This window comes from Pteronotus mesoamericanus, unplaced genomic scaffold, assembly GCF_021234165.1.
Source record: "Pteronotus mesoamericanus isolate MK-2021 breed Mesoamerican mustached bat unplaced genomic scaffold, CSHL_Meso_final contig_75, whole genome shotgun sequence".
Taxonomy (NCBI): domain Eukaryota; kingdom Metazoa; phylum Chordata; class Mammalia; order Chiroptera; family Mormoopidae; genus Pteronotus; species Pteronotus mesoamericanus.
Window position 1 is genome coordinate 7,591,440 of NW_026555249.1, and position 26,980 is coordinate 7,618,419.

Here is a 26,980-nt window from a genome sequence, read left to right on the forward strand (position 1 = left end):
AAATAGAATCTTGCATACATGTGTCAGAAGACAAATGAGCGTTCTTTATACCACTAAAACTGTAGTTAACCTATCTCCAAAAGAATGGATAAATGAATTGCTGTATAGACACACAATGGCTTGTTGTATAGTAGTGAAAAAAAAATACAGTTACATGCAACAGCCTGGATTACAGTTGATGACATAATGTTGAAGGAAAAAGGCAAAAAGATGTAGAAGACTACATCCAGTATGATAGCTTTTACAAAGTTGAACATGAAGCAAGATTATAAATAGTACACAGCCTAGACCATTTTTTAAAGCCAAGAAATGGTAAAATTCCTCAGCGATTACCTTGGAAGTGAAACAGGAAGATGGCATAAGGGAAGGAGCACATTGGTAAATATAAGTTATTGGAAATATTCTTGTTCTTGAATTGGTATCATTGTAAGTAAATAAAGGGGCACATACGAGTATCGATGGTGTGTCATGAACCAAAATTTATTATTAATACTTTTGGGTATACTTGATATCTTGGAAAAGAAAAAGAAGAAACAGGGATGCAGAAATCTGCCTGAAAAAGACCAGGCTAGCCTGTGATTTTAATAGCTGTTTAAGGAATTACATTACGGAACAGGACAAAGAAACTTTACTGTTCAGAGTTGAAATTGGGTAAATTGAAGTCTTCTGCTTTGACTTACTACTTTTTTGAGGTGGAGCAATGTATGTGTTATGTTATTCTGATTGCTCTTAGTTGATTTAGTCATCCATGTATCTTTCAGTGAAAGGTTAAGTGTATGTTTTCCAGTACTAGCCATGTGTGTGTTTTTAAGTTAAATAAAGCTGTACTTTTATTTAATTTTAATTCCTAATTTATACTAATCACATTTCAAGTTTTTAAGTAGCTGCATGTGGCTCAGGGCAACTGTTAGGGGACAGCGCAGATATAGAACATTTCCATCATTGCAGAAAGTAATATTGGACAGCTTTAGCACTCTTCACAGAAACGCACATTTCATCTTCTTCAGTATCCGCAGAATTGTACTAGCTAATCTTTATTAACAAAATAGATATGCCTTAGATGACTTTACCATTGCATTGACCTATGATTATGAAAGATTGAATTGTTGGGTTGTTTTGGGAGATGGTTAGGCTACACTTAGACTGATATTTTCCTTATCTCGTTATTTTCCTAATTTTCCTAACATCGTTTAGTGATAATTTGGCAAAGGATAACACAGAAGAAATCTAGCTTTATATTTTATAATTCCAAGATTCAAGGTGCAATTCAGACATAACTACATAAAGATGTAATTAAACCATAATACAGTTTTTTAAGACATTAAAGGAGTTGGAATAATGAGGAGTGGAATTCTAATTACTTAAAATAATTCAACTAGCTTTGAGTGGTACTCTTAAAAGAAGGTCATCTTTCTTATTTCTCTCATGTCCTACTTCATGTCTTACATACAGCACTTTAAATACTTCATACTAAAATTATTTGAAAGTATTTATAAATTACTGTTTTATAAGTTATTTTAAAACGTTTTTATTTGCATTTTAGTATTAAATCGTTTATAAATTGAAAAGCTTATGAACACATTTAATGCATTATTATTATTATTATTATTATTATTATTGTCTAATGAATAATTATACTGGGATCTTTTTTTTTATATATACACATATATAGTTGTTGAAGTCCGAAGAGGATTCCTCATATAAACCTGTGAAGAAAGCTTGTACTCAACTTGTTGATAACCTAGTTGAGCACATTCTTAAATATGAGGAATCTCTAGCTGGTAAGATGTTTTATATATTGGTCATTAAGTTGATTATGTATTTTAAACTACTTTGAGCACATTTCTCATTTTTGCCTCTGGCTCTGCTTAGCCTAATAATGAACTACTTCACTTTTAAATGAAATCTCTTTTGTATAATGTTGTAGCCTGGATTGTATTGTTAAGGTTGACTAAGATTATCTAGAGCAGTATAATAAACGCGTAGGCCTCATCTCTTTCACATATCTTTCAGTAGCATGTAAGTTTAGATGTCATATTGAACAGAAATAAAAGGAAGTCCAGGAGCTAATACATATTTAACTAACTGCACTCATCCAAAACTGTTTGATAGCTTTTAAATCTATAAAATTTTCTCTCAAAATGAAATTGCTTTAACTATTATAAAATTGTTTTTAAAAGATTAGTAGTACATTCCTAATATCATTTATAATTGTTATATAAAAATGTGCTTAACCTTGCTTGAGCTAGAAAGCTATTAATATCTTTTAATTAAAAAATTCCTTAAGTTCTTAATATCTTGTTATTTATCACATTTATCAGTGACAAGTCTGAAATTCTTAACAAAACATAAATAAAAACTAAAAGTTATAATTGATACCTATTGCTTAAAGCACACAAGACTAACATTACTTCCCATTTGCCTGATATATATTGATGAGAAATAATAGCCTCAGTCATTCTCCAGTATTGGGGACCAATTGCCTCTTACAGAGAGAGAGGTACATTTATGGCACCTAAGGAAATTGTTGATACCCTTTATACTTCTATGCAGTTTTTTCTTTTAATTTTTTTAATTTTCCATGTGTACCTATTTTTCTTTTTATTTCCTTGTTTTGTTTTCCCTATCCTGGATTTAAAGGGTGATACTGTTGTCTCAATTTTAAAAAGTTGCTAAACTCCACTAAATACTAATTTACCACCCAAGCAAGAACCATTGTATCTCCTAACTAGCAACAGCACTTTGTTTTCCTTTCTAATGTAACACTGGTTCAACTTAATTTTTCATTCCCATCTTTTGACGTTCTTCTACACCAACATCTCTTTTTTCCAGTATCTTTAAACACAGTATCACCTCAGCTAAATTGGTTTTGTCCCCCTTTGCTAATTTTCTTTCCCATATTCACTTTCATCCATTTTTTAAATAAAACCAATACCATGTTTATGTCCAAAAGCCCATCCCTAAACTTGCCAGCTTCCATTCTACTTTTTAACATCAACCTTCCTCCCCGTAGGGAAAAACTTGCCTTCTGTAGTGCAGCCTTTTTTGTTCTTTATTCTTAATATATGTACTTTATGTAATAAAGATAGAAATGAAATGCAGGAAGTTTAGTATCATGAGAAATGTTAAACATTTATATTGAGGCATGTACTGAATCTATTCAGGGGATGATATTGCATAATTTAAGTAATAGACTGTATAACTTTTACTGCCTTGTTATATTTTAGTGTCTTATTTCTTTTTCCAGACTCTGACAATAAAGGTGTGAACTCTGGAAGATTGGTAGCTTGCATAACCACTTTGTTCTTATTCAGCAAAATAAGACCCCAGCTCATGGTTAAACATGCCATGACTATGCAGCCATACCTTACCACTAAATGTAGTGTAAGTATAGAGCTGTCCTGTGTTTCTGTTTTGTATAAACCATGTACTAAGTATTTTAAATTTAGAATTCACATTGTGTCATTCACATTTTCACTAACAGAGCAACTGTGTCATGTACTCAAATTTTTGTTCTAATATTTATGGCAAGTTGTGTACCAACATTATTTTTCTGATAAATTATAAAGTTTAGACACCATTTCTCTTTAAGCTTCTCGAGCCAAACCCTTAGTATATACTTAATAAATGTTGACACTATTGTTAGGACATCAAAGGCGAATGAGGCAGAGTTCCTGTCACTAAGAAACTTACTATCTTTTGGATTCTGAATTTGGTTTTCATTTGTCATTTTTAGTATATTTTATTTTAAACATTTATTTTTATAACACATCAATGTTTTGAATATGGATAATCTAGTGTTATGTCAGAAATATTAGACTATTATTTTCAGTTAATACTATACATAATGTGTTTTCCTAAAATCAAATGGAAAATTAAATAAAACATTGCTAAGTAAAATATTCCAGCAATTTATATGACAACATGGTGAATTAAGTGGCTTATTCAAACACCAAATTTTAAGATACTTTGAAAACTTCAAAATATAAATAGTTTTGCCCTGACTGGTATGGCTGCATTGGTTGGGCATTGTCCTGCAAAGCAAAAATTCGCTGATTCAAAATCCAGTCAGGGCAAATGTTAGGGTCGCGGTTCCTTCCCAGTCAGGGTGCATGCAAGAGGCAATCGATCAATGTTTCTCTCTCACATTGACATTTCTTTCCCTCTTTCTCCCTCCCTTCCCCTCTCTCTAAAAATAAATAAATAAAATCTTTTTTAAAATAAAAATGTAAACAGTTTTTTACTTAATTTTTTTTTAGTGTTCATAATGAGCTAATTTTAACTATTCTCTCTACTAACTTGGTTCTGCTGCTATGGTCAGGGATTTTGGGGGGTTGGTTGTTTGTTTAGCTCTAAATTAAATTAGTAAGTTCTAGGTGAAAAATCTCAGGATGTCCTAAGAAATGTTAAGAACTGAGGAAAGTAGCAGAAAATAAATATGTAAAACAACATATAATACTTCTGAGACCCTAATTTTATCTTTACAGCTTGTGTTATATCCAGAAATAAATGAATGGCTAGTAATAATCACTAGTATTTATGAGCATAATGCCAAGCACTGTGAAGAATGTTACATACATTCGCATTTACTTTGTGAAATAGGTACCATTATTATCTCTTTCACAGATAAGGAAACTAAAGCTTAGAGAATGTAAATAACTCGCCCAATATTATGCAGCTAACCAGTCCCAAAGGTAGAATTCAGCGGCATGTCTGTTTGCCTCTAGAATACAGACAGTATTGTAACTTGTATAAAGTCTTCATTTACACCAACATTTTTAAAAATTTTTATTTATTCATCTTAGAGAGGGAAGAGAGGAAGGGGGGAGAGAGAGATCAACTTGTTGTTTCAATTATTTTCAATTATTTATGTATTCATTGGTTGGTTCTTGTATGTGACCTGTCTGCGGATCAAACCCGCATCCTTGGCATATCGGGATGACACTCTAACTGAGCTTTCCGGCCATGGCGCACCTATATCTTTTGAAAGCAAGATTACTTTGGAAACATTTTGTACAAGTTTTTATGCGTGCGCACGCACGCGCGCACACACACACAGAGAAATTTTATGTAAAATAGTCCCCTGTATTTGCAGGGGATACATTCCAAGGCCCCCCAGTGGATACCTGCAACCGCAGATAGTCCCAAACCTTATATATGCTGTGCTTTTTCCTGTGCATACTGACCTTTTCACTTAAAAGAAACACTTTATGGCTTCTCTTTGGTAATTCGAAATTGCCAGCAGCACTACTCTTGTACTTTAAGGCCATTACTAAGTAAAGTAAGGGTTACTTGAACATAAGCTGCAATCCTAGGAAAGTCAGTCTGATTAATCCAGATGTCTACTAAGTGACTAACAGGCAGGGAGTGTGTGCTGGACAAAGGAATGATCCATGTCTTGGACAGAATGGAGCGGAACAGCACAAAATTACATCACACTACTTAGAATGATGTGCTGTTTAAAACTTTTGTTTGTTTCTTGAATCTTCTATTTAATATTTTTGGGTTGCAGTTGACTCCAGCTAACAGAAACCATGGAAAGCAAAACCACAGATAAGGGGGACAACTGTAAGCCTACTTTATATATAATAAATGCCTTTCTCAAATGGTTTTTTATATCCTACCCACATCTAATTCCTCCTAGTCTCAGGATAAACAACCTATAGCACCCTACATACTTTATTTATGTTTCTATAAATGGGGACACACATAAATAAATGGTAGACCAGTTTTTTTAAAGACTCATGTCACATTACATATGTTTCTATTAAGCATATTTACTATCTCAAATTACCTGATACATACGAGGTCTGTACAGAAAGTATCCAGCCATATACTATGAGAAATATATTGAAGAAAATGCAAGACACATTGTACAGAAGACAATGATGCCTCAGTTCCCTTCAAAGTAGGCCCCTTGTGTCCTCACACAGTTCTCCTAGAGTCTTTCTCACTGTTCAAAACACCCTGCAAAATCCTTTGTTGGAATCGCCATCAGCTGCCCTGTCGTATTTTCCTAAATCTCATCAACGGTCTGAAATCTCCTCCCTTTCAAAGGTGATTTTATTTTTGGGAAAAGCCAGAGATCTCAGCACACCAAATCTGGGCTGTAGTGGGGCTGAGTCACCTTGGTGACTTGATGTTTCGTAAAAAAATTCTGCATAAGATGTGATGTTGTGAGCAGGCACATTGTCGTGGTACCATTCACCAGTTGCCCATATCTGTGGCCTTCTGAATCATCTAAATAGTCTGCCAAGGAATATTCAAGCTTCATGCAAAATTCAATGCAGATTTGTTGCTCTACTGTCTCAGTCATTTTGAATGCAATGGCCACATAGTACACTTGCTCACTCAACAGCATCTTCCTCCCCCCTGACTAGTACAGTGAAGTCATTGTTATTCATACATGTACATTTCAGTCCACTCTCCTTGGCTGCCAGGTTACATCCATGTCATGCAAGCCATTCTCATTATATTAGCATGGCTGGACTTTTTCCAGGCAAACCTCATATATCTAATTCTTTTGAATGACTACAAGTGGCCATTTTATGGATGTCCTGTGATTAATTTAACAATTTCTAATTTTTGCAAGTATTTAAAATGATTCCTAGTGATAGCTACTACAAATAATTCCTTAATAAACACTTCTGTTCATAGACAGTTGATCCTTGTACAACACTGGTTTGAACTTCATGGGTCAACATATACACAGATTTTTTTCAATAAATAAAATAGCCAGCTCTTAGTTTCTGCAGATTTTGCATCTGTCTATTCAGCCATCCATGGATCAAAAACTGTATTTTCTTATTCCCAACCACTGTTGGTTGAATTCACAGATGTAAGGAGCCAACTGCATTTAAGTTTCTGGAGGGTCAAAAACAGGTGTAGACTTGACAGTATGTGGTTTGGTGTCCCTAACTCCTCAGTTGTTAAAGGATCAATTGTACTTTTAAACACTGATGGCTCTTTTGGGGGTGGTGAATAAATTCCGTGGAATGGACTTGCTAAATTGAGGGAATTGTTTTGGTTTTAAATAGATGTTGCCGGATTGCTGGTGAACATGTTGTATAGCCCTTTTGGAAACCAGTACATGACAGTCTGTGTCATTTTTGTCCTCTTTGCTAGTCTAACAGGTGTAAAGATACAGTTTATTATTGCTTCAGTTTCCCTTCCCTGATTTCCAAGAAGGTTGAGAACCGTTTTTATGGTATTAACCAGTTGGACTTGATTTTCTGTGATTTAACTGTTCATATCATTTGCCCATTTTACCTTTGAACTGCAGGCCTTTTAAAAAAATTCTCTTGAATCTAAATGTTTTAGTTATTGAACCATCTTATGCTATATTCATTTTAAATATTTCTTAGTACTTTCCTGCTTTTTCCTTTATAATTTCTGTCTTTAAATTTTTCTCCTAGATTTTAATATACTTCTCTTACATGATTTTCTTACATGTGTTTCAAAAAATGTTTCTATATTGTTTTAACGAGTAAATTTTTCGCAGTGATTCTCAAATTAATTTGTCTTATTTGACAAAACCTCTTCCATCCCTAGGCCCACTTTAACTCATTCCCTTTTGCTTAACGGGGGTAGGAGTGTGAGGTGATAGGGGATGACAGGACTCCTGTGCTATTTAGACGTGTTCACCTTGCCTGTTTCTCAACAATTTCATCCTGTGGGCATGCTGAAAGCAAAGAGGAATGTAAAGTGGGAATGTTTTTAACCAGTGAGATAATAAGCTCAAAAAGTCCAAAATGGGTATTGATAGCCTGTGGCGAAGAATAAGGAATTGTACCTTGGCTAGATAAAAACATATGTTGAAAGCCTTACTCCACACCAAAAAAATAAGTAAAACAAGCGACTTTAGCTGCCTTAGGGTAGGGGAATTAGTTGACTTGCGGACAGAGGTAAGAGACTTTTTTTATTGTAAATCCTATAATACCTTTATGTTTTTAACAAATGCTTTACCCAGGCCTGGCCAGTGTGGCTCAGTGGATTGAGTGCCAGCCTTCAAACCAAAGGGTCACTGATTCAATTCCCAGGCAGGGCACATGCCTGGGTTGTGGGACAGGTCCACAGTGGGGTACATGAGAGGCAACCACACACTGATGTTTCTCTCCCTCTCTTTCTCCCTCCCTTCCCCTCTCTAAAAATAAATAAATAAATAATCTTTTAAAAAATGCTTTAGCTTTTTTTAAAAAAAAGTTTTTTTAATCAAAGTTTTAAAACTTTTTAAAAATTAGTAATTTTAATACAATATTTTAAATTTTTAAATAATTTACTTTTGGGAGACTACATTTTCATCTATCATGGAAAGGATTGTCACAGGGCCTTTCAACCTCAACACTACTGACACTTAGGACCAGATCATTCTTCGTTGTCAAGAACTGTTCTGAGCATTGTAAGATGTTAGGCAGCATGCCCTATTCCTACTCCTTTCTACATCCTTTTTTGTAACAACAAAAAAAAAATCTCCAGATATTGCCAAATATCCTGAGGGGTCAAACTCTTACCCCCAATTGAGAACTACTAGGTTAACAGTTTGAAAAATACTAATCTTAAAAACTGTACCGGTCTCAGTAAAATTCTGTTAATATTTAAATACCTTTGTTCAGAGTTGACTTATTTTGCATTTGGAGGGAAAAAACAATAACTGTAACACTGTGACTAAGTGACCAAAGGTCACATGGTAAGTTAGTGGCACAGCTAGAATCCAGGTTCCTGACACTGTCTGAGGGTCTTTCTTCCATACCTTAAAAAAAGCTCTTTTCTAATGATTTTTTAACTGAAATTTTACATATCTAATACTTAAACCCCCAAATACATAAAATATTATATAGCTTCTTTTTAGATACTGATATTCATAAAACACTAATTTTATCCTTGTAGACTCAAAATGATTTCATGGTTATCTGCAATGTTGCAAAAATCCTAGAGCTGGTGGTACCATTGATGGAACATCCAAGTGAAACTTTCCTTGCCACTATTGAAGAAGATCTTATGAAGCTGATCATCAAATATGGCATGACTGTAAGCATCTCTGTATTGATTAGTATATAATTCACAAATGATAACCATATATTTTTATTTTATCTTTTAACTTTTGTCTAAATGGTAACCTTTTCTGTATCTTTTAGGTAGTACAACATTGTGTGAGCTGTCTTGGGGCAGTTGTAAATAAAGTGACACAAAATTTTAAGTTTGTATGGGCCTGTTTCAATAGATACTATGGTAAGTTCATTGCCTGGGCTTTAAAATTATTCTGCTAGATTCTGCAGTGTGTCCAACCTCTTTTTAGTTCACCTAATAAAGGGTAGCATCTTGGGAACTGTAAGAGGTATGATTGTCCTGTATAGTCCACTCTCAGGAGAAATATTTTCTATTATCTGCTATATTCTCTTAATAACCCAATATGATTACTTCAGAAATTTATCTTCTCATATATAAATGTTGGTAAGTTTTCTGCTCACTATGTAAAATAAAATTTAAATTTTTTTACATTAATTTTTTAGGCTCTAAGGAGTGTCCTTGTAATTCTAGACATATTTAGTACTTAGAACCATTAGTAAAATTAAATGGATTCATTAGCAATAATTACTTGAACATAATAATTCAAGGATTAAGTGTTTATTATAAACAAATATTGCTTTATCAGGTGCCATTTCAAAATTAAAAAGTCAGCACCAAGAGGATCCAAATAACACTTCACTTCTAACAAACAAACCAGCACTTCTTAGATCGCTTTTCACTGTTGGAGCACTATGTCGGCATTTTGATTTTGATCTGGAAGATTTTAAGGGCAACAGTAAGGTAAAGATCTTAATATTAGTTCCTTAGTATGTTGTAATAAAATAGAACTGTGTGACCTTGTGAAGGGAAAATGACTAGTGATCCAGGATAAAGGCAGCATTAATCTGGTTTGATGAACATTCTGACAGTGCTATTCAAAATATGGTCCTCAGACTGGTTTCTGATCTTTGAATTGTTCTGTAATAAGCTAAGTAACCACAACCTGTGTCCGCTTTGTAAGAGTAGGCACACTGTTTAGGTCAGCAGCTGAGTCTATTTTTAAATTTCTCAATGAGAAAACAGTACATTATTTACATTCTGGCACAAGTTTCTGTGTCACAGGTCTTTATTTTGAATGCTGCTATTCTAAAATTTATCATTTTGTAAAATTATCAGTGACTCATTCTTCAGTAAAGTTTGCATGTGGAAGTTCTCATTGTTTGCTTTTAGGTATTTTTTCTGTTTATAGTTGGAAGCTGATCTAAGTTACTCATCTTCATAAATATTTCTGTCTTAGGTTAACATAAAGGATAAAGTACTTGAACTATTGATGTATTTTACAAAACATTCAGATGAAGAAGTACAAACAAAAGCCATCATTGGTCTAGGTAAGTTAAGTCTAAATTTCATTATAGTGTTAGTTGTTTGAGAGGTTGAGCAAGTTTTAAAATATTGTGAGTAAACAGTTGATTTATTTAAGTATGTTTTTAATTGCTGTAGGGTGTGGTGCATAGGGGGTTAAAACACCTGGATTCCATTTCTGACTCTGCCAATAACTTCCTGGGTGACCTTGAGCAAGTCTCATAACTTCCTCTGTTGATCAGTTTCTGCATTAACAAAATAAAGATGACAATAATGTCTCCCTCCTCTACTTTATAGGATTTCATAAGAATATTCATTACAGCAAGAATATTCTTTGGTAAAGAAAGATGATTTAGAAGAATTTCATTTTGTGTTTTTGTTTATTTTTGAAGTTGTTCTTTCTCTTTGCAAAGCTTTGTCATTATATGTGCCTGCCACTTCTAGTTAAGATAGTGGGCAGTCTACACAGACTTTTATTCATATAGACGCACATGGTAAGCAACCCAAAAGAAACAATTTGGATGTATATCTGTCCCATATTATTTCTCCAGGAACATTGATTTAGTAATGTGTGTCCTTGAAGAAGGTTAAGGTTATAGCTTATCAAAAAGGATAAAGGAATATAGAAGAAGTATGAAAAAGATAGTATTAAAGTACTAGATTGAATGCATTCTAAAACAGTACAAGAAGAGTACTCGGTCCAGGTTATTGTTTTTTATTGTTTGTTTTGTTTTGTGCAGATACATGTAAAGCTACTCAATAAACTTAATAACTTACTCTGAAACTTTATTTTGGTAGCATTAACAAGGTTTATAATTTCATGTGCATGAACAATCATTTATATTAGTCTTCTGAACTAAAATGAGTAATAAAAGTTTCTGAGTAACCCAAATCTCATTAAATGTTTACTGATTTCTTCTAATAAATTTAAGCTTTGTTATTGTATTCCTCCTTTCAGAAAAGTACATGTAACAAATGTAGTAAAAATTCAGATATCACTTACTAGTAAGTTATATTGATGGAGTTTTACCTTCAAACCAAATATGTACCTCTGAATATTTAATCAGGACTTAAGCTATACAAAGTGGCAAAACTCATAGTGTTGCATCTAAATCAGAGAACAAATACAGTTGACCTTTGAACAGCACGGGGTTAGGGGCACCCACCCCTACACAGTTGAAAATCCACATATAACTTTTGACTCCCCATGAGGGATTGATTTTGGGACTCCTCACAGATAATCCATGGATGCCCAAGTCACTTATATGAAATGGCATGCCATAATGGAGCAATGCATACAGTCAGCCCTCTGCAGCCACAGATCAAAATACTGTGTTATTTTAATTCAAGGATGTGAAACCCAAGGATATAGAAGGCCCACTGTATATTTACTGGGGGGAAAATGCACATATAAGTGGACCCATGTAGTTCAAACCTGTGTTATTCAAAGGTCAACTATATGTAAATTTTAACTTAAAGAAGCAGTACCATCCAGAAAATAGTGCCTCTAGACCAGTTAATAAAAGACATCTTGCCTGGGCCATAGCTATCCTGTGTGACCTTGGGCTAGTTATTTGATCACTCTATGCTTTGAGTTTAATTTGTTGTTTAGCATCCATAATACTTGATATCATCAAGGATCTTCATTTTATCTTACATAAGTAAGCATTTTATACAAATAAACATGAATAATTGTATTTTGCTACTTCTTGTTACAGAATTAAGCTTTATGGCTTTATTATAATGCCATACAAGAAATAAATTGAAGATATTTTCAGCTTTGGTTTATTTTAGAATTTTTATTCTATAGTTTATTGTTTCATCAAATGGATATAGTTCAATATATTTTTTTAAATAATGCCAATATAGTACCTTCTGCAAGAGATCTAAAAAATGTTTGCAAGACAGTACCTCTTAAATCCTGAAAACGTCCCTTTGAGGTAGGTGGGTGGTAAATATTATTGTCCCCATTTTACAGATGGAGAATTGAGGCACAGAGAGATTATGTGACTCACCCAAGGTCACACTACAAGTCAGTGGTGGAGCCAGGAATAGAATCCAAGACTCCTGCCTCCTAATCCACTCCCCTAGCCACTAGGCCTTGCTCCCTCCTCAAGGTTTCCTCTTGTGTGAAATTCTCCTTTGAAATGCAATTTCTTGTTTTTAATTCATGGGGAAAGAAGTACCTGCTCTGATACTTCTCTAGGTAAGGCCACTAGCATATTCTTCCAGTCATTTTAAGTTTTAATTTTTGAAATAAGGAGTTCTTTATGTAATTTATCAACATTTTCGTTAAATGCTATATTTAATTTTAATATGAATACATCAGGAGTTTTTTTCCTCTCTTCTTTAGGATTTGCTTTTATTCAGCATCCAAGCCTAATGTTTGAGCAAGAGGTGAAAAATCTGTATAATAATATCTTATCTGATAAGAACTGCTCAGTAAATTTAAAAATACAGGTGTTAAAAAACCTCCAGACCTACCTGCAAGAAGAGGATACACGTATGCAGCAGGCAGATAGAGACTGTAAGTAAAAATATATATTTATAATGTCACAATGTGGCTACAGTTAGAATACTTCCACTCATTTTTTAATTCAGATAACTAAATTTTGTTATCTACTAGATGAAGGAATTTAGTTCAGAAGGAGTCTTTAAGTCCATAAGTAGGCTTAAGGGTATTCATAAATTCCCTAAAATAGTTTGTAAATGTTAATAAATGTGTATACATTACGTTTTCAATGAGGAGAGGGATTTAGTTCTCATTAGGTTCTCAAAGTGACCTCAGACAGAGACACCCCCAGAAAGAAAAAGAAAAGATTAAGAGCCATTGAGCCAGAGCACGAACTGTAACATTTTGTGCCTTTGGTTTTGGTCTAATTTGGTATATTTAAGTAAAGTTTAGTGTACATGTTCTTAATATGTTTAATTCCTTTTGTAGGGAAGAAAGTTGCAAAACAGGAAGATTTAAAAGAAATGGGTGATGTTTCCTCAGGGATGAGTAGTTCCATCATGCAGCTTTACCTCAAACAGGTGCTTGAGGCATTTTTTCACACCCAGTCAAGTGTACGCCACTTTGCCCTAAATGTCATTGCATTGACTCTAAACCAAGGTCTTATTCATCCAGTTCAGGTGAGTATGTTTTAGTAAGCAGAACTTACTAAAATAGCCAGATTTGTTGTCATTTGATGACATTGTGATTAGAAAATAAGTAGTTCTTTATTTCTCTTAGTTAATTTTTTGTGTTTGTTCTTGGTCCTACACTCTTGATTCCAAGTTTTAGTCCGCCTCTTAGGTTGTCATTAGTGTAAAATACCCAGATATTTATAATATTGTCTCTATTAAACAAAGTTCCAATTTATATTGGCAGAATATGTACTTGGAATAATTTTCTATGTAGGAATGATAGATTTGTTTTAATATATATTAACTCTTATCCTGAAGAACCAGCAACATGTAATGTCAAGAGAGTTACCTGGGATAAGAGTATATATCTAACTCTTAAACAGGGTGAATTTTAGTCCACAGAAAAGTATATTATGTAATCTGAGCTCAGTTCCTTTATCTGTAAGTTAGAGGTAATATCATCTACCCACACCTCAAAGCATTGATATGAGGACTAAATAATGTAATAAAGACATATTAGTATTACTAAGGATTGACTGGTAATGCTGATATATAGTAGTGTACATCCGACATGTTCAGGAGCATGTCATAGGGTACAAAAGTGAAATTATTAGATAACCAAAGCCTGTTACCCTTCAAGATTTTTATTTTGACTATTTTTTGTGGAGCTTTTTAAAAACTATGTTATATGTAAATATGCTATGTTCTTGCCTGTGTCCTGAAACAAAGTGCAGTAATGAAGCATGCTGAACGATATTTAGCCTGTTTTGCATGACTCAGGGTTATCATCATCAAGATCACCTAATAAAATGTACAGTGACATGTTGAGTCTCGAATATTTGGGGTACTTACAACTCTTTATTGATATGCTAAGTGGCCCTAGGTGGTTGTGCTTTTTTTTTATTATATCTGCTTTTTAAAAATTTTTCTTTTAAAGTTCACACTTAGAAAACATTGCAGGAGTGGTGCAGTGAGCTCCTTTGTACTCTTCACCTGTTATTTACCGTTTGTTAGATTTTTGCCACGTTTGCTTTATCTCTTGCTCTTCATACATATAGTTTTTTCTGAATAGTTTGATAGTAAGTTTCATATATCACTATTCTTGAGCACTAAACCCTTCAGTTTATATTTTCCAAGAATAAGGACATTCTGTTATAAAACCATAATGCAGTAATCAAATTCAGGAAATTTAACATTGATACATTATTATCTAATACATAGTTTGTTTTCACATTTGGCCAGTTTACCCAATAGTCTTCAGTGGCCTTTTTTTCTTATTGATTTGGAATTTAATTCATGATCACCTATTTGAGTTAGTGTCATGTCTACTTTTAAAAAAATTTTTGTTTATTTTTTTTCTGTCTTCCTCACTGCTATCTGATTCACATTCACCTAACTTAGTAGTGGTATTTCTTGATCTTAGAAGTACAATAAATATGGCTGTTACTAAAATACTAGCTATCCAGTCATTGAAGCTATATCTAAAATCAACTTTGTAGAAAAAAATTTATATTTTCCTAGTTTTGAGTATGGGAGACAGATTACTTTTTGCCCTATTTTATTTTTACATAGCTAATTCAATCAAGCTTGACAAATTATTGGGTAACTCATTTGTAGTATATATCACAGCCTTAAATGGATATTCTTAGTATGGGGGCCCTTTATGTTTAAAGCACCCTAAAGTCACACTGAAATTGTTTAAATTTCACCAAATCAGTTTTTTTTTTCTTACGCTCCAGTGCTTTTTTGCTTTAAGCTAAATTTAAGGAAGATGAATCATTTTTAAAAGAACACTAAAGTGTGGCATTTAAAGGCCTATAAAATTAAATATATCTATCCCAGATATACAGCAAGTTTTAACATATGTAAAGATACATATAGAGCTTTTACTACTGTGATCTCTTACAAATCCTGTATTTTTATTTCCAGTGTGTACCATATTTAATTGCTATGGGCACAGACCCAGAACCAGCTATGCGGAACAAGGCTGATCAGCAGCTTGTGGAAATAGACAAAAAATATGCTGGATTTATTCATGTATGTATATTTAAATTGTATAACCTAAATTTAAACATCTTTCTTTAGCAAAAACCATTTATTTGGTAACTGTCCTGCCCATATTCCTATTAGAATAAAATATTTTGCTTATTGGTGGGGGGGAGGCAGAGACAAATGTATTTGAAAAAATAAAATAAAATTTAAAAAAAGAAAAAAATATTTTGCTTATTACTTACTTAAACATACAACTAAGTTTGTCCCCCAAGGTGTTGATTCTTGTTTAAAATTAACTCTTAAGATTGAGCTAGAGGTGATGGATAGTCCAGCAGGTACAATGGCACACATGGGTTCTAGTGCCTGCTGTTTGACGTTGGGAGTGGTAGCTCTTTGGGTCTTGATTTTTTTCTTCTGTAAAATGAGGGGATTTTAACAGATGATTTCTAATGTTCTTCCAGCACTTGCATTCTGTGATCTTATTATTTATATAAGAAAATCAAATAATAAAGTTAGCCTCAGACTGTAATGCTCAAAGTACATTTTTTAATCTGACTTTGAATTTCCATGACAAAAATGAGGCTTTTATTGATTTCAGATGAAAGCAGTGGCTGGTATGAAGATGTCTTACCAGGTACAACAGGCAATCAACACATGCCTAAAAGATCCTGTGAGGGGTTTCAGACAAGATGAGTCCTCTAGTGCTTTGTGTTCACACCTTTACTCCATGATCCGTGGAAACCGCCAGCACAGACGAGCCTTTCTAATTTCTTTACTCAACCTCTTTGATGACACAGCAGTAAGCACAAAAACTTATTATTTTAAGGAAATAAGTGTTTTTATAAATTTTATGCCTGAAGTAGTCACAAGTTTTTTAATATTACAGTTTTAGCAAATAATAGTGACTGTATTATGTATTTCTTTGAGTCTTCTGTGTTATTTATACAGTCAGAATTGAACAGGAAATTTTGCGTGGGAATAAATACAATGAGGGATAAAGTATAATTGTGTCTTCGTACTGGGTATCTTATAAACTTCGATAACAATTCTTTTAAGCATACCTTTAAATAAACTATATCACTAAACTATCACTTGAAGGATAGATAGATGGATGGATAGATAGATAGAGAGTGAAATTTTACTCATTTCTGTCAGACTCAGATATTGTTAGAATAACTGCTAGGATTTTGGGTACTGACATTCTTCCCTTCTTGTTCAATCTGACTTCCTTAATGAAGAGTCCACATTTGTGTAATTGCATTTTGACCCTTTGGGCTATTGCACAAAGGGTATTGTCCAGCCAAGAAAACATGACAAAGTTTACCTCTTAATTTATTCATTTATTATACTCAAATGTTTATTCAGCACCTACTATATGGGAGTCATTGTACTAGGAAATGAACATAAAATAGTAAACAGGACAGATGTGGTATGTGCCCACATAGAGCTTAGAAAATGTATTATAAACATCCGTTTCAGAAATAATTGGGGTATAATTTAATCACTGCCACCACCATCATATCATCACTGTTAAGCTTTCATTTTGTGTGGGATACTCTACTAGGAGACCAGAATGGTATGATATAGTCTTCTTGCCCTTGTTGGGTTTTACCTCCAGTTGGGGAGATAGACACAAAATAAAGGAAATAAATAATAGTTAAGGCTAGCATATCCTCGTGCCAGGTGGTTTGTGTTAGTGGTACTGCTGTAATTTTTTATGTCTGTCCTGAGCTCCATTCCTGTGTGGTTCCATTGCCTGCTGTGTGTTGTTGGCTTGTGTGCTATCACCTCAGCATGTAAAATGCTAAATCGAGCTCTCATCATGCAGTGCTTTCTTCTTACTACCTCCAGCAAAGAATGTCAGAGGAGGAGCAAATTACTGAAGACTTAGGGAGATTAGATGAGATGGATCTACTATTTAAGGCAAGCATAAAAACACGAATAAAGGTACAAAGATACTAATATGTGGGAAATAATGAATAGGTGGTTATTTAGAGCAGAAAGTTCATAGTGAGTTGTGTTTATGGAAGCTCTTAGAGACGGTGGAATTGCCAAAGAGCATTTTAGCATTGTGTTCACATTGAAAGTAATACTAATTAATCTATTATGGTGACAGTAGGAAAAGACAGAAGAAATTTGTGAGGAACACAAATGTTTTAGTATTGGGTTCACATTGGAGGTAATGAGTTAATGTATTATGACAGTAGGAAAGAAGAGAATGGAAAGTAGAAACGGAAAGAAACATTGTGAGGAAGGAATAAATAAAACTTTGAGAATAGTCAAAGGATAACTGAATATTTTTGTTCTGAGCACTTAAAAGAAAAATAGGATTGTTGCTGAAAGCAATTTGAAAAGGAGTTGGATTGAGAATGGTATAGAAGAATAGCCAAAAAGCTTGGAAGGGAAAACTAAGGAGTGAAGGTTTCAGGAAGGAAAGCGTGGATAATAGTGTTCATGCTATTAAGTCAAGGAGAATATGAAGTAAAAAATAAATAAATAGGGTGAGATATTTGGTGGATAGAAATGCTCAAGCAGGGAGGTACGAAAGCATTATTTTAATTAAAGAACAGTAGAGAAGACCTGAAAGGAACAGCTCTAGACTCTTTTCTTTTAAGAAATTTGCTTTTTCAAAGGAAGAAGCAGTGTAGGACATTTTTTATGGCCAAAGTTGAAGAATGTTCAGAGATTTTTTTTTAAAGGTTTATTCAGAGTAGTCCTGAACATTTTGGGGGTTTTTGGGGGAGGGTGGGGAATAAATATATATGTATGTATATGTGTATATGTGTATATATGTATAAAAATTAGAGTTAAAACCAATATGTGATGTAGGGTTCTGTGCATCTCCCCAACTTTAACATTTAACTGTTACACATATCAAAAAATAAAAAATAGAGTAAGAGTCCTGTGAATACTAATAGCAAGTTTATTCCATCTGTCCTGTGGGATTATTATTGTATGGCTGCTGCTATTGGGTTTTCTGTAGGAGGGAATTTTTTTTTTAATAGCTCTTTTTTCTTTTTCTTTTTTTTAAAGCTTTAAATGTTTTAAAGGAATTGAAATGTTAATATATCCTTCAGTTTATAGTGAATATGATCATGAAATACTGAAAGTCTCTATTGCTTCTTTTCAAAACAAACTAGTAGTAACAATAATGTTTTCTTTAAATTTTGCCTGAGAGTTTTTATAGTGTGAAACTGTGGTAGCACTGTCAAAAGAACTCGGATATTCTAAATGATATATACATAGGAAACTGACAGATGTTTTATGAGTACATGAATTCTGTGATTTTTTTTAAGACATATTAGTACTATAATTACCACTTATTTTTGAGGGAAGAATAGTAATTGTGTCTAACTGATCTGCATATGGGTTAAGCTGTTAGAAACACAATGACAGATAATTATGAATTTGTATGTATACTTTCTGGTGTGCTACGGATTCATCATGAAGATTCATACACTCTATAAGAATATAAAGGAGATTCCACTTGGGTGCACTAAAAAATTTCACCTCTTCCTTTCTTGAGGTACTATTGCATATGTCATTATGAAATCTCTTAAAATGAGTATGAGATTATAAAATCCATTTCTGTTCCCCCTCCCTTTTTCTTATTTCCCTCCACCCTCCCACCCCCAACCCCTGAAACATAAAATGAGGTGAAAGCGTCCAGTAATATTTTTTCTAAAAAGGCTTTTTGGATGGATTTCTAGATTATCCACTAAACGTGTACCTTTTTTTTTTTAATTTACAGAAAACAGAAGTAAATATGCTCTTGTATATAGCAGACAATCTAGCCTGTTTTCCATACCAGACACAGGAAGAGCCGTTGTTTATAATGCATCATATAGACATTACACTCTCAGTTTCTGGTAGTAACCTACTGCAGTCATTTAAGGAGGTAAGCTATACACATTACCATTCTTAATTTATCTGTATCTGTTGAAGTGCAGACATGCTATTTCCACTGTCTTGTTTCTCATTGTTCTTGTTATTCTTTTCAGAGGCATATAAAATCTTTCTAAATGAACTTACTGAAATCTGGGCAGTGCTTGAATTGAAGAGAGAAAGTGTGTCGCTATTTCATATCTACTAAGAAACACCTAAAACCATTCCATTTCAGATCATTTGGGTGGAGTGTTCTCTCTCTCTCTCTCTCTCTCTCTCTCTCTCTCTCTCTCACATGTATGTGGATTGTTCTATTGTTAAGCCATCCAGCTTCTTTATTTCTCTCACTTTAAGCACTGACTTTGGTGTCTATTCATATGTTCATTTAAACCCTGTTTTAAAGTAACTTGCTATTCTATAAATCTGGTAATGCTGTAGATCACAATAGTACACTTGAAGACATCTATATAAAGATACAGGTAGCTTCCTGAGAAAGAAACACAGGAAATACCATCAATTTCCTTGTGCTTGAATACTAGTATCATAATTGAGTTGGTATATTGTGTGCCCAAAACTTTACTACATTTGTTATAAACCATATGTCTTGTCTTTCATGGTTTTTTAGGAGGAAATGTAATTGGTTTAATTGTAAAAGCACCTGATATAGCACTGGGCACATAGTAGGCACCCAGTAAATGTTTTATAAATTAATTGGAATGTTTTCACATACTTGACAATACAAGTAGATCTCATTTTACAAAATCACATTGCTTAAAACAGCCTGGTCCAACTAGTAAATGAGGAATAGTTTTTAATACCTAAAGGTTAGAACTACATGTAGAAATTTAGGCCCCTCTGTAGACCTGCTGAAACAGAGTCTACTCTTTTAACAAAATTCCTAGGTGTTCAATGTGCACATTGAAGTTTAAGAAGTTCATTTCCTAGGAACTTTAGCCATCGTATTATTTTATTTCACTTACTGCTGTGCATAATCTTGTAGATGTTTCTCCTGTTTTATTTAACAGTTGCATGTAATCTAATCTTTTCCCCTCTTAAACCCAGCTGACTTTGCTTCTTTTTAAGAGATAACAGCTTCATAAAGTACAAAGAAACAGAATTTAAGTATTTAAGAAAAATTACCTATTGCTGAAAAGTTCTTGAAAGGGAAACTTTAATAAAAGCTGGGGATGTTCAAGCCTATTGTAGCCTCCCAGTTAAATTATAATTACTGCTTTTCCTTTGTATTGGCTTATCTGTATACCAAATTGATTCTTTTATAACTTATTTCATTACTTTTCTATAGAAAAAAATTGTTTCCCTGTGAATGATATTTCAGAAGAGGTTGGGGATGTAGTTGCAGAGAATGATTATATATGATTTTATTTAGTCTTGGAACCTAGTATTTCCCCCAACTGTTAGACCTCCAGCCATTTGTGGAAAGGCAGAAGATTTCATTACATAAAATATTGACATTGTTTTTTGAAGCTGTTGAATGGAGCATATGTGTATTTGTTAGTGGCCTTTTTTTCATTGTTGTTTAAACAGAATAATTTCCCTTTTTTGCAGTCTATGGTAAAAGACAAAAGGAAAGAGAGAAAATCATCACCTAGCAAGGAAAATGAGTCAAGTGAGAGTGAAGAAGAAGTTTCCAGGCCTCGAAAGTCACGAAAACGTGTAGATTCAGATTCAGACTCAGATTCAGAAGATGATGTAAATTCGGTGATGAAATGTTTGCCAGAAAATTCAGCTCCCTTAATTGAGTTTGCAAATGTCTCCCAGGGTATTTTATTGCTTCTAATGTTAAAACAACATTTGAAGAATCTCTGTGGATTTTCTGATAGGTAAGGTTTACGTAAGCAGGGAGAGAATAAACTTTGTTCAAATAATAAAGAAGTATGAAACCCTGTTTTCATTGCATGCTTACTTTAATACTAAAAATACTCCTTTTTAAAAAGGAGTTCGTTTCTTTTTATTTCTATATAGTATTTTGTTATATAATATTGAATTGGCCAAAAAGGTTGTTTGATATTTTCTGTAAGATGGCTCTAGTCTCTAGTAACGCTTAGTTGTCTTCAGCTTCATTCAAAATAATTTCGTTACACTGTATTGTGACAGCTGTCATATTAGCATGCATTTTTAAAAAAGTATCAAAATTGGTGAATTTTTGTGTAGCCACTTTAATATTGAAGATGGAAGAAAATAAGCAACATTTTTGGCATATTTCTTTATTTCAAGGAAGGTAAAAACACAACTAAAATGCAAAAATAAGATTGGTGCAGTGTGTGGAGAAGGTGCTATGGCTGATCAAATGTGTCAAAAGTGGTTTGCCAAGTTTTGTGCTGGAGATTTCTCTGGATGATGCTTCACAGTTCGGTAGACCAGTTGAAGTTGTTAGCAATTAAATAGAGACATTAATTGAGAACAATCAACATTCTACCACATGGGCAATAGTTGACATACTCAAAATAATCTTAATCAATAAAGTTATTGGTGAAAATGAAAAATGTGTCTTTTATTTAACGGAAAAAATTATACGAACTTTTTGGCCAACCTAGTAGAGCATGTTTTATCTAAAGGGCTCATATATTATTCAGGTAGTCATCAGCTTGTTGCCACAGAAGAGAGTGTGGCCCACAGCTTCCACTTTTTCAAGAGAAGCTATATAACCCAGGTTTTTATGACAGATATTTTGATGTTAAATGTTGGCAGAGTAATTTAACAATAAGGTCTTAGGGCAGTGCTAAGGAGTTGAAAGATTTTTAAGCAGAGCTGTTAATATGAAACAGGCTCATAAACAATCATTCTGGCTGCTGTGTAGGGAATAAATAGTTGTGGGGGGGTAGGCAAAAAGGTAGAAGGAGGTAAACCAGTTAGGTGGTACTGGGTAATTACCACCTATAAGGTAATTAAAACTACCTTATAATCACAATCATGGTATTAAAAAGCAGGCACGAGAAACTCATTTAAATGATGCCTCCATTCAAAATAAATACTGAGGGGAAACAAGAACATTATTCTTTTTACTCTTTGCCCTTATATCTTTACTTTTGTTTTTTAAATTTACTTTGTGTACAAGTTCACTGGTTAAAATTTGTATGACAAAAAGTTGAATTACTGGTAAATAAACTTTAACTAAAAGCAGTTTAAATGTAAATACCTGAAAATATTTTAGTTAATGGTTTGTTTTCCCAAAACAGTAAAATTCAGAAATACTCTCCGTCTGAATCTGCAAAAGTATATGATAAAGCGATAAACCGAAAAACAGGAGTTCATTTTCATCCCAAACAAACACTGGACTTCCTGCGGAGTGATATGGCTAATTCCAAAATCACTGAAGATGTGAAGAGGAGTATAGTAAAACAGTATCTAGACGTGAGTAGTAAAACCAAAATATATTTTCTTCTAATCATGGCTTTTTAATGAAGGTACTCTTTGGGAGACTTAGCTATCCTTGTTGACATTGAAGGTAAGCTTCATGAACTGTCAAGATTTTGGGGGGCGGGGTGTTCTGGTGTTAAGGAGTTACTTTTAGCTTGCTTTCCCATTTCATCCACTGCATCCTAATTATTTTTTCTTAAAAAATGCCAGTTCACCACTAATTTTGTTTTTGCAAAAATGAAAGTTTTCAGGGAAGTTTTAAGAAAAAGCCATACCCATTTATATATATATTTAAATTCATTAGATTACTATGTGGTGTGATTTTCATAAAACAAAAAACCATGAAAAGTCATCCTCCTACCCTCTTTAGCCATTCTGTTCCTCTCCTTTCTGGCAACCAGTACCATGACTTTTTCCTGCGTTCTTACGGAAGTGTGTGTGAATATATACTCAGCTAACAAGTATGTGAGTGTGTGTATATAATGTACTTTTAAAATGTCTTTAAGAATAGGCAATTTTATCAAGACAGAAAAATAGAATACAGGCCCTGACTGGTGTGGCTCAGTGGGTTGGGCATCAGCCCACAAACCAAAAGGTCGCAGATTCGACTCCCAGTCAGAGCACATGCCTGGGTTGCGGCCCTACCCAGTTGGGGGCATATGAGAGGCATCCGATCAATGCTTCTCTCGCACATCAATGTTTCTTTCTCTCCCTTTCCCTCTCCCCTCTCTCTAAAAAAAAAATAAATAAATTGATTGATTGATGAATCGGTTTTAACAAGAAAATTGAATAGAGTTTACCAGGCTTAGGAGAGGGAGGAAAGGGGAGTAATTTCATGGATACAGAATGAGTTTCTGTTACTGAAAAAGTTTTGGAAATGATGGTGTAATGGTTGCTCAACATTGAGTATACTTAATGCCAGTGAATTGAACACTTTAAAATAATCAAAATGGTAAATTTTCTATTCTGTATATTTCACCACAGTAAAAATTTTAATATAAAAAAATAAATTTTTAGAAACTTTTTAAAAATAATAAAGTTTTTATTTTAATCTACTTAAAGTAGCTGAACATAATAATGATTTTTTTTACCCAGAATGAAATGGTTTTCTACACAATGGTTTTCATATTTTTCATAGACTGCAAATCTTAAACTCTAAAGTTGAAAATTATTTTAGTTTTCATTTTTTGCTTACTCTGGTATTACCTTGGCAGAGAACAAGAGGGGCAGAAAATTTTTAAATGTCTGTCATTATTAATCATTTGGTTGTTTAATGACTTAGACCAGGATCAACAACCTTTGACTTACGGAACAAATCTGGCCTGCTGCTTGTTTTTGTGAATGGTTTTGTTGAAACAGCAATGTGCATTCATTTGTGTGTTGTCTACTTTCACAGTATGATGGCTGACTTGTATAGTTGTGAGAGAGATTATATAACCTCCAAAGCCAAAAATGTTTACTCTGGCTCTTTACAGAAAATGTTTGCCAGCCTCGACTTTGACAATAGCCACAGTGTATTTCACCCACACCAAACTAAATTTAGGAAAGAAAATCTAAAAGAAAAGAACACATTTAGGGATTTGACAGTCTTGTTTGAAATATTTACTTAAAATTCTAAATTAATATTTATTTTTTGTAGTTCAAACTTCTTATGGAACATCTGGACCCTGATGAAGAGGAAGAAGAAGGGGAGGTGTCAGCTAGCACAAATGCTCGGAACAAAGCAATTACCTCGCTGCTTGGAGGAGGCAGCCCTAAAAATAATGCAGCAGCAGAGACAGAAGATGATGAAAGTGATGGGGAGGATAGAGGAGGAGGCACTTCAGGGGTGAGGCGGAGGAGGAGTCAACGTATTTCGCAGCGTATTACGTAAAATGATTTTTATGTGCTTATATATGTCAGTCTTTTAAATGTACATCAAGTAATGTAATACTTATGAGAAAAAAACATTTTGTAGATAGAGATTCTCTACTTAACCATTTATACATCCTTTTGTAGAAAGTTTAACATAAAAGACAATAAAAAAGAAAAAAACAGAAATGAGATTTATTCAGCATAAAGGGGTATTAATTTTTCTTTGGATTGTATTAATGTGTGTTATCCTTTTTATTGTTGCTAAGTTTTATGTAGCTTTATGGTTCATATGTATATATAATTTTATATATCAATAAGAGTAAAGACACGGGTACAAATTAAGAGTTTTATGGTTTTACAAGTATATGTTAACCCCTTGGCGCTGGCGGTCACAGTGCGCCTCATTGCCGGCAATGGAAGTGTGCTGGGAAATCCCAACTCCCGGCGTCAAGGGATTAAAAGCAATAAAAACAATAATTTCACTAAAATTATTTTGTATAACACTTGGTCTTTTTTCCCCCCCTCCCAATGTTTTAGTCATTGAGAAGGTCAAAACGAAATTCAGACTCTACGGAGTTGGCAGCACAGATGAATGAAAGTGTTGACGTCATGGATGTCATCGCTATTTGCTGTCCAAAGTACAAAGATCGACCACAAATTGCAAGAGTAGTACAGAAAACCAGCAATGGCTTCAGTGTTCAGTGGATGGCAGGCTCCTACAGTGGCTCCTGGACTGAGGCTAAGCGCCGTGACGGCCGCAAACTGGTGCCTTGGGTAGACACTATTAAAGAGTCAGACATTATTTACAAAAAAATTGCTCTAACGAGTGCTAATAAGCTGACTAATAAAGTTGTTCAGACTTTACGATCCCTGTATGCCGCCAAGGATGGGACTTCCAGCTAATGAATTTGTACATGCAGCCAAATTTACAGGAATTTTTTTAAGGCAGAAAAACTTGAAATATCAACCTTCTGGCAAAAAAAAAAAAATCAGTTTTATGAAGAGTAAGAATGGAACCTGGGATGCAGGAACAAAAGAAGGAAATGTTGGGCAAACATTTTTGTGGGAGCTCCCTTCGCTGTTGTGCAGCAGAAACAGAGTCTCAGTTCATTTTTACTCCCACTGTATTATAGTTTAACAAAAATTGTTTATATCTTGGAAAAGAACTTTCTGTTTAAAAAATAAACAAGTGAATGTTGGAAATTAGTCTGTTAATGTTCTTAATAAAGTGTTCTTGGAGTTTAACCTAGCAGCGGATGGCTTTCTTTAGCTTAGCCCAGTTTCCAGGGAAGCATTGTTTTTTCCAGGCTGTAAAATGGCAGAATCTCCTGGATATATAATTTATTCTGTTGAAAAAAAAAAAAGCATGCAGTATCTATGACCTATCTGCAGAAGGAGTTTTTGTAAATGTAGATTTTGATGTATTAGGTCACCCTGAAAACAATACAAGAAAAGGGATCCCCAGGCAATCTGGTGGAGCGAATACTGCAATAAATTTTTTTACTTCTCTTTGTTACTTGTCTGTTTCCATTTGAATTTCTTATTGTAAAGATCTGTTTAAATCCATTTATATTATTTTTCAGTCTTTTATGTAAAATTTATTATATCACTGGTTTTCAAAGCAAAACATAAAATATTGTTTATACAGTTTGTATAGGCTGACTTCTGAATAATTGGTATCTATTATTTTCATTCCCATAAGAGGGTGTAAACAGTTAACTCCAGGGTTTTATTGTATCCTGCAATATTTAGTATTAACTATATATGATTTAGCACTGTGCCAAACACATTTTCAAGAGTACATTTTGATATAAAAAGAAACTATAGTTTATTCCTTGTATGCTTCAATTTCTTTCTAGTGATGTCATTATGGTAATTTTTTTTTTAACTGTGAATTCTGTGGGACAAAACTAGATTGGGTTTCCCCCCGCCTTGGAGTTTATCAGCAAAGGATGTGATGTGGCTGTGAAAACAAAATGATTTACCAAGGAGTAAAATACCAGTTAGCATAGAACACTAAAGAATAAAGATGTGGGTAAAAAAGCCAATTTTGAATGCCGTAAGCGTAACATGTAATGATGCTTGTCATCATTTAATTCTTAACAAAACCTATGCTAGTTAAATATTTTATCCCTTTTTTGTAGGTAAGGAAAACAGGGGCTCAGAGGGATTCAGTAATTTGTAAATGTTATAATAGCAATTTAAGTTTGGGATTGAAGTAATTGCATCTTACTACTTGAAGCAAATTGATCATCAGGCATAAAGAAGGTGATGTTTATTGAAAGTCAGCCAGTTCCTAAGGACCCTTGAAGTATAGACACTTGGGTACCCTATTTAGAGTGAGCATTGGGAAGCAGACGCACAATCCTAGTAAAGC

General features: G+C 33.7%; 1 protein-coding gene across 3 annotated transcripts in view; it reads left to right on the forward strand.

Moving 5' to 3' along the window:
* NIPBL (NIPBL cohesin loading factor) overlaps positions 1–26,107 on the forward strand; it is a 184,713-nt gene extending 158,606 nt beyond the window's left edge. For 2 of the 3 annotated variants that reach the window (XM_054583947.1, XM_054583946.1), the window contains 15 exons: positions 1,673–1,781; positions 3,248–3,384; positions 8,887–9,027; positions 9,135–9,228; positions 9,653–9,807; positions 10,304–10,394; positions 12,722–12,895; positions 13,310–13,500; positions 15,424–15,531; positions 16,085–16,285; positions 19,238–19,384; positions 20,938–21,212; positions 22,569–22,743; positions 24,389–24,577; positions 25,141–26,107. In XM_054583947.1, coding sequence (XP_054439922.1) covers positions 1,673–1,781; positions 3,248–3,384; positions 8,887–9,027; positions 9,135–9,228; positions 9,653–9,807; positions 10,304–10,394; positions 12,722–12,895; positions 13,310–13,500; positions 15,424–15,531; positions 16,085–16,285; positions 19,238–19,384; positions 20,938–21,212; positions 22,569–22,743; positions 24,389–24,577; positions 25,141–25,506 — 2,553 coding nt within the window. In that variant the 3' untranslated portion in view covers positions 25,507–26,107. Of the gene's footprint in view, positions 1–1,672; positions 1,782–3,247; positions 3,385–8,886; positions 9,028–9,134; positions 9,229–9,652; positions 9,808–10,303; positions 10,395–12,721; positions 12,896–13,309; positions 13,501–15,423; positions 15,532–16,084; positions 16,286–19,237; positions 19,385–20,937; positions 21,213–22,568; positions 22,744–24,388; positions 24,619–25,140 lie in introns of all 3 variants that reach the window. The other variant, XM_054583949.1, reaches the window with a different exon arrangement.
* The last annotated feature ends 873 nt before the right edge of the window (positions 26,108–26,980 follow it).